Source organism: Nestor notabilis, unplaced genomic scaffold (genome assembly GCF_000696875.1).
Source record: "Nestor notabilis isolate BGI_N333 unplaced genomic scaffold, ASM69687v1 scaffold22375, whole genome shotgun sequence".
In the NCBI taxonomy this organism is placed as follows: domain Eukaryota; kingdom Metazoa; phylum Chordata; class Aves; order Psittaciformes; family Psittacidae; genus Nestor; species Nestor notabilis.
In genome coordinates this window covers 1-8,515 of record NW_009930884.1, presented here as the reverse complement: position 1 = coordinate 8,515, position 8,515 = coordinate 1, and the positions used below count along the sequence as shown (strand labels likewise).

Genomic DNA, 8,515 nt, shown 5'->3' with positions numbered 1-8,515 from the left:
CTCTTTCCCACTAGGTAACCCAAAGAGTTTCTTTACTGAACACATCCTGGGCAAAAATGCCACCTACACACCCTTTATGGTGCCTTCACCATATCCTCCTGTGCTTTTGTCTTAACAGCAAATGTGCAGACAAATACATAGGGACAAAGTGCAGAAATGCTCTTCCTCAGTGTTCATTCCCTCTCCCTACTGGATTTTAACCCTAACTATTTTAACCCTGACTATTCTATGATTCTGTGATTTTTCCCTAGAGCAAAGGGTATGGGAACAGAAAGGGAAAAAATGAGAACAAGAGTGAGAGGGAACTAAACAGGCAAGTGGCAGAAGGTAAGTGGAGAGAAGAAACGCAGCCTGAAAGTTTAGAGGGAAGTTTTAAAGAATCACTACAACATGTGGGCTAAGTTTCTTTTTTTTTTAAGTTATTATGTTGGAATGAGAGCAATACAATCATTGCTGTAATACCTTTTCTATTTCTTACTACATTCCTTTTCTGTGTTCAGCTGTCTGTTTCTTTGTTAATTCTGGCCAGACTCTTAAGCATTTTAGCCAAGTCTTCTGATTATCTTTCTTGCCTAGCATATGAAAATGCCTTTCTTGAGCATGCAAACTGTTGTGCAGACTGTAGATTTCTGTACTTGGAGAGAACTGAGTAACTTCAGAGTAATTAACTGAAATTTCCTCTTTTTTTAAAGACAATTCCTCGTCTCTCCAGGAAGATGAAGAGATAGACATGGAGGCTGTCAACTGGCAGCTGAACAACACCTCCATGAATGGGCATTCATCTACCCCAACCACAGTTCGCTTTCCCAGCTGGGTGACTTTTGACGACAATGAAGTCAGTTTTTCACCACAGAATCTTTCTCCCTTGAAAACAGACACCCCACCTGCAGAAACACAGACTCCAGATGTTAACTTTAACCTCACTACATCCTTTCAGAAAAGAGAACGTCCTAAAAGCACACTGGGGGACCTCTCCAAAATTCAAAAACTCGATCTCTCCTCCTTAACCAAGTTGCCTTCTGTTGAAACACCACCATGGAGTGCTACTAATCCCTTCCTGGATGAATCTCTGCGAGATGTCCAGCCTTCACCCATCAATCCATTCAGCTCATTCTTTGAGGAGCAAGACAGGCGTTCCAAAAGCTCTTCTGTCTCCAGTGCTCCAGGCAAAAGCCAAAGAGACTCTCTCATTATTCTTCATCAAGAGTCTGATATCATCAGTTTCCATGAGACAAGCAAAAATATAACCCACACAGATGCTGTAGAGCAGCTAAAGCAACTTCAGATTGGAGACCCAGATCACGTGAGCACCCCTACCCTGCCTGATGATGACCCCATGATGCCATATGATCCGGATGCAGCCTTATTTAATCTGGCACCAGCTCAGCCAAAGGATGGATGGCCAATGATGCTTAGGATCCCAGAGAAGAAGAATATTATGTCATCCAGGCACTGGGGACCAATATATGTCAAACTGACTGACAGTGGATGTATACAGCTTTATTATGAGAAAGGACTGGAGAAACCTTTCCGGGAATTTAAACTTGAAATCAATCATGAGATTTCAGAGCGCAAACTCCAGAACTATGATGAGAATGGAAGGATACACAGCGTGCGGTTGGACCGCACAACCTACAAGGAGAAAAAGAAGTATCAGCCTAAGCCAGCCATTGCTCACACAGCAGAGAGAGAGCAAATTATCAAGCTTGGGACTACAGATTATGAAGACTTCCTTAGCTTCATCAGTGCTGTGCAAGACACACTGATGAACTTGCCAGCCTCATCAACAGATCTGAGCACAGTAGGACTGAACTATCAAGAAGAAGAAATCACAGTTGATGTCAGGGATGAGTTTCATGGCATCTTGGCCAAAGGGGACAGTGTGATTCTCCAGCAGAGTGTGCTGACCCATATCTATGTTCTCAGCTTCCTTTCTGGCCTGGCAGAATGCAGGCTGGGCCTTAATGATATCCTGATCAAAGGGAATGAAATAGTTGCAAGGCAGGATATTATGCCCACTACTACCACAAAGTGGATTAAATTATACAGCTGTCGATTCCATTCATGTGTGGATGAGGATGTGTTTAATAAATCCCGTATTATCCTGTTCAACCCCTTGGATGCCTGCCGGTTTGAACTGATGCGATTCAGAACTGTCTTTGCTGAGAAAACTTTGCCTTTTACTCTGAGGACAGCTGCCAGCATCAGTGGTGCTGAGGTGGAGGTGCAGAGCTGGCTGATGATGTCCACTGGGTTCTCTTCCAACCGTGACCCATTAACTCAGGTCCCTTGTGAAAACGTGATGATCCGCTACCCAGTGCCAAACAAGTGGGTGAAGAACTTCCGCAGGGAGAGCGTCCTGGGGGAGAAATCTTTGAAAGCAAAGGTGAACAAGGGTGCCACTTTTGGATCAGCCAGTCTGTCTGGTTCTGAGCCAGTAATGAGAGTAACTTTGGGAACTGCCAAATACGAGCATGCCTTTAATTCCATCGTATGGAGGATAAACCGACTGCCTGACAAAAACTCAGGTAAGTGGTGCATACCATGTCTGCAAGCCTAAACTAAAAGGAGTTACGTATTTTGGAAGATAAAGAACACTGGGCTTACATGGTGAGGGATAAATCATCCTCTGTAGTATACCAAAAGACATCAGTTAGTTGCATGAAGCATTTATCTGAACTTTCTTTCCAGTAGTTTTATGTATCCTACAAATATTGCTAATGATAAAACAGGTTTAGGTTTTCCAGATGCAAAAATATGCCTTCTGCTTTGCTTTTATGAGTACATTATGGGACTTAGGCATCAAGTGTACTTAGCACTGTTATTGAAAACAGGGCTTTTTCAGCTAACTTGCAAAGGCAACATACTATGCTACAGTGCTGAATCACAGAACCATGTAAATTGCTGTAGTTCCTCCAGCACACGTGATTTCTTGTCCATGCATTGCCAGGCATACTGGGCCAGTGCTATGTATTTCAGTGCATATACCACAACTAATGCCTAGAAAGTATCTGGAATGGGGATCATAAGAGGACAGAAGATATTTTGCAACCGTTAAAAAAAGACATTTCCACACACCAGTTTGTGGCTGTCTTTCTGTAATCAGTGCAGACAGGTAAATACAGCTTAAACCTGAAGAGGGAATACCAGCATAAAGCCCACAATTCTTTGTATTTCTAGTAACACGTTCATAATTAAACTTTCAAATACTATGGGCGAACTACTCTTCCCTTTGGGCATCACTGCCAGTCATTCCAATACCTGCCTTTCATCTGTGGTGTGCAATAAAGCTAGACAACTCAGATTTATTTTTATTCATAGTGAATTCTACTTCTTAATTTCTCTGATCTAGACCAGCTTTTTTACAAACATGGACTTTTTAGTATTAATGTGTTAATGCTGTAGTAATGCAGCTGGGTGACTGGGAGGGTTTCTGTATTCAGTATTCCTTCAAGGAAAGTTCAGTGCCAGATTTGGCACTTTTACAGACATATGTTTTCCTGAGTTTAAGCTATAGTGTCAGCACAACAGTGATCCGAGTCTTCTAATCTGTTGGACCACATTTCAGCCCAAGGACACCAGCTTACACCACAAGTTTGGAGGGATGTTGCTAACAAAAGTGAAGGCTCCATGTTTTCTGTGGTGTGGGACATACGAAGAAAGAGCTTGGGAACTCAAGAGAAATATTGCAATGCAAAATTAACCTCAGGCTGTTTATGAGCAGTAGCATGCTTGTGAGGAAATTCTCACTATGCCATCTGCATGCTGTGAAATTGGGCCTTCTGTGGCATCTTCTCTCCAAAGATCTCAGTATACCATATAGACATTACAGCTGGGGAAATGAAAGCCCCCAGACTTTAACACAATCACAGAACATGCCAGTAGCAAACCCGTAGAAGAGGCAGAACTCCAGGTTCTACTGCCTCCTACGACGTGACGCTTCCTTACCCAACACTACTTTGAGGAAGATGTTGATCTATGCCTCTTGTGTGCTTGATCTTGTCTCTCCCAGTGTGAGGCTTTATTATATATCCCCGTATATTTCAGAAGGAAATGCATCACAGACTTGGTGCGGCTGTTGGAGCCCTGCCACAGAGCATCTATCCGTCAGTGTCACCATGCAGAACTCAGGGCAGTTAGTATTTGTTTACATCCTGAGAGGAAGAGAGTGTCATCACCCCTCTGGTCAGGTCAGATGTCATTTCAGGGAACGGAAGGGCCGTGCAAGCGCTGTCTTGGCCAGGACACATGAGGTATGTGAGAGGGAGGGAATCCAAAAATGATGACAGGGCAGGCCAAATGTAGTTTAAATCTGACCTTGCCTCTCAGGGACTGTTTACATTTCTTGATGGCACTCGTCCTATGGTTTTCCTTAATCAAAATATATGGTAGACAATGAGGGATATAAATGGTACTCAAAAGCACCAATTCCTGATCCTTTTTAGATTCTTCTGATGGAACATATACTTTTCTGACCATGTGACACTGATGCGTGATCTACTTCCAACCTTTGTATGCTTGGCTGTATCCAGCCCTACCCACAAGTGGTATAATGACTCACCTCCACCTATTTGCAAAAGTCCATATAAATGATGCAGTTCTCAAGCACCAAGTATAAAAATATGGCCAGTACCACATCCTACAGGAAAGGAGAGCTGGTCCCTCCCAAAACTCGGTGCTTGCATTTAGGTTGCAGTATCCTAGCTCCCAAACTATTTCAGTAGCTTTGCTGTCTTATCCAAATGTTTTCTGTTTGTGCTTTCTAATGGGATGGAGCCCTTTGCACTCTCACTTTAGGAACTTGTTATCAGCTCCGTCTGTAGCCAAAGTGTCTGCTTATGACTGGACAGGTAAAAGCATATGACAAAAGGAGGAGAGTGTGTACTCTGACTGTGATTTGACATAAGAAAAAGCTATGGACTGGATTCTACTAGTACATTGCTAAAATCCTTTCCAAAAGAGCTTGTTGAACTTTATTGCCCTTCTCATATTCACAATTAATGTGATCAAAGCAGTTGATAAAGAGAGCCTATTTACAGGCTCTGCAGAGCTTCAGTTGCAGCTGGCTGGGCTCCACATGTTTGGGGTTTTTTAATCCACCAGCAGAGTATTAGGAAAACATCCACCTGCTCTTCAACCATGGGAAAATGCATCTCCAGCGAAGCAGGGATATAGGCTCTATGCAGAGCTTTGGATCTGAATATCTGGACTTTGCTTTACTTTGGCTGTGGATTCAGGCATCTGGTATACTTTCTGAAGTAAATTGAATCCTTTAATAATGTTGGGATATCAGAATCATTTGGAACAGATTCCTTCCAATCACAGTAACCTATGCATATATATGAATTATATTACCAGATCCTTGATTGTCAGAATGAAATGTTAATAGCTTAAGGCAGCAGGAGCTGCAAACCAAAAGCAGTCTGTTGACTGATTTTACTAAAAACTGTACCTGTCCATTAGAGAAAGAGCTCTGAATGAACCTGTTGAACAGAGAGTCTATAGAAGTGCCTCATGTGCCCCACTGATGAACACTCATGTGCTGGGTATCTTTTGCTATAGCTTTGGTGAAGGACTTGCTTTGTTAATCACTTCACCTTGTTGCCTACCATGCTGTGCTGGTTTAAATGAATAACTTCCATATATTTTTTTAGTGTTGTGCATGGTCTTGTCTGTGTTAGTGGGCACAACTATTGGAAGAAATTAAATTATTGAAAAATTGCTTTGTTAGTTGCATTGCATTATTATTTTTCTTCCATTTTTCCCCTTTATTTCCCTCCCCCCCTTTTTTTTTGAGCCTGTGAATATCCACCAACATGTGTGTTAGAAGAGTGGTTGCTAGTTCCATGTGTCCAGTTGAAATTACGAGAAGCTTAAAAGTTCGAATGTCCAAGGCTCCTGTCACACAGTATGCTCAAGCCTCCATAAACACTTTCTAGTGTTACTTTCACAGGTGTCCATCCCAAAAGCAACTGAGCATAAGCCAGCTCAAGAGTGCAGAAGCACAAGCTGAACACCTTGTAGCTGGGAAAGTGGTTTGCACCAGTGCTGTGTTGCCACTCCTTCAGACTGCTGTGAACCTCCACTGCAATCCGGGCAGTCTGAAGGCAATCTGTAGGAGAGGAAAAGCATAGCAAAGCAGATGAGCAGGAGGGATTGCAATGAGTCTGCTGAGCTTGGTACAGGGTGAGTGAAGAGATAGGAACGGATGGGGGGTCTGAGACTTGGAGTTGGTTGCCAGCACTGAGTGCTGAACACAGAAATTTTGAGCCAGGAATTTTTAGGCATCTGCATAATGCAGTACCACAAAGCAGTGATTCCCAGGTACGTACAGCAGTACCCACATGTCCCATGGCAGAGGCTGGACTGCCCTGCCACCACAGGTATGTCCACCGCAGCTGAGCCCAAGAACTGGCCAGAAGCAAAAGCCCTGCAGTGCTGGAGGCACAGTGATCTCCCCGAGAGCACGTGGGGCTGCTGCTGGCCCATGGTGTGAGGCATCATCTTGAAGGTCTGCTGTGTGCCACTGATTTTATCCTGAAAACCTGTGCTCCAGTTACGAAAAGCTGGGACGTGCTGTCAGAGGGAGCTCCCAGCTCACTCCAGAACCACAGTCAGTACTCTGCTTGGGATAATTAATCCTCATGAAAGTCCTGGTGGTATGTTTAAATGCTTGCAGAACTCAAGCTTTTATGTCTGATAACTGCACCCACTCGTTCATAACCTGGCTCCAGCTGTGGTGCTGCGTATCAGTGCTGTCTCTGTTGAACTGCATAGCCTCTCGTTGGATCTGTTGCAGGGACGTAAGTTGTTAAACCTCCCATTTGTGAGGAAACTCTGGATCCCTTCAATCGGAAAAGCCCAAAGTGGCTTTGAAGGCTTTCGTTTTCATTTTGTAGACAGAAAAATTGAGGTGCGGACCTTAAATGACTTGCTCAAGAGCTCAGGGAGTTGGCAGCAGTCAGAAATAAAACGAACCTGGCTTGACTAGCAGTCCCTACTTCAATTTTTAAACATCGCTGCTGTCCAGCAAAACACAGGAGGGGGAAATAATAACAAAGGTTATTATTTACAGGTGACAGAGCTAAACGTATTACTTCCTCACCTTGCCATCTTTAATGACTGGGGTAGGGTAAAGAATAAACAGTTACTTCCAAGCTGTGCATGAACTTGCTTTTTAAACCCAGGAAAATTACTTAACATTATCCAGTATATTTTCTTCTGCTAAAAATGGGAATAACAATTTCAAACAAATGTGAAATATCTGTCAAATCTCACCTTTCCTCATTACCAGTACATGACATTTCAGAAGGATATGCCACAATGTGCTTAACATGTTACATACACTGGGAGAATCAGAAAAAGGAAAATACCTTTACCCTTCTGTGCTTGATTTACATCTTGTATTTTCCACCACTAAAAGAACACCAGAGTGATTGGCAATTCTTTTTGCAGTTTTGTTTAATTCCTCTAATTCCTATAGCACCAAACAGGTAAGATACTGTCACTTATATGAACTAGTTCACCCGGCAGATTCTCGGTTTCTTGCAGTTCCATGATGTTGCTTCTTCCTAGATGTTGTCTTTTCTAATCCATCCAACACAACTTTCATGGCTTTTTTTGCAGCTTCTGGCCATCCTCACTGCTTCTTCTGTCACCTAGAGCTTGGCTCTGACCGGGAAGTGCCTTCCAGTTTTGTCCGCTATGTAGAGGTGGAATTCGACATGCCCACCACTTCTGCATCCAAAGCCGCTGTTCGGTCCATCTCTGTTGAGGACAAGACCGACGTAAGGAAGTGGGTCAACTATTCAGCACACTACAGTTACAAGGTAAAACTGAACATGTGGCAATCTTGGTGGTTACTTTGCATACTTAATCCTCTTGAAAACTGTAGGCTGCCCTTCATAGCAGCTACAGTGGGAGTGCTGCAGCACACAAAAGGATCACATTATTTCTCTGCTTAAATATTTCTTCTTCCTGCCTGCCCTAAGGAGAGGAGCAGATGGGAAAATGTGCTACGTATGTACCTGCCAAGAATCCCAGTATGCTAAAATTTGCATGTTAGCTGATCACTCAGCAGAGAAATTGGCATCCTACCTGCCTTCTTTAAGAGCAGTGATGAGAGATAATGAAAAGATTCTCATGGCAAATATTTGTAATGGTAATACGTTTTTAGTAGTCTCCTAAATTCTCTGGAGAAGGTATCTGATTTTCCTAAGCATTCCTCTAAAGAACTGGACATTGGATCATCTCTGAATTGTCAGAGGTGTTGAAATTTAGAACACAGATGTAGACCACCTTGGCCCCATCCCAGTACAAATTGGCATCTGTAGCCCAAAGCACCTGAGCCTGAGGATGGCAAGAATGTACCAGTGTCTGGTTTAGTGTTAGGCAGTCCTGCGAGGAGCAGGGAATTGGACTCGATGATCCTTACAGGTCCCTTCCAACTCAAGATCTTCTACAATTTTGTGATTCTGTGCATTTTCATAGAATCATACAATCATAGAATCATAGA

General features: G+C 43.1%; 1 protein-coding gene across 1 annotated transcript in view; it reads left to right on the top strand.

The window, feature by feature from the left end:
• The window catches only part of STON2 (stonin 2), a gene marked incomplete at its 3' end in the record, with an annotated part of 52,901 nt that extends 45,055 nt beyond the window's left edge, over positions 1–7,846 (top strand). The window contains exons 4-5 of the mRNA XM_010015634.1: positions 693–2,528; positions 7,627–7,846. Coding sequence (XP_010013936.1) covers positions 693–2,528; positions 7,627–7,846 — 2,056 coding nt within the window. The remainder of the gene's footprint in view (positions 1–692; positions 2,529–7,626) is intronic.
• Positions 7,847–8,515: the final 669 nt, after the last annotated feature.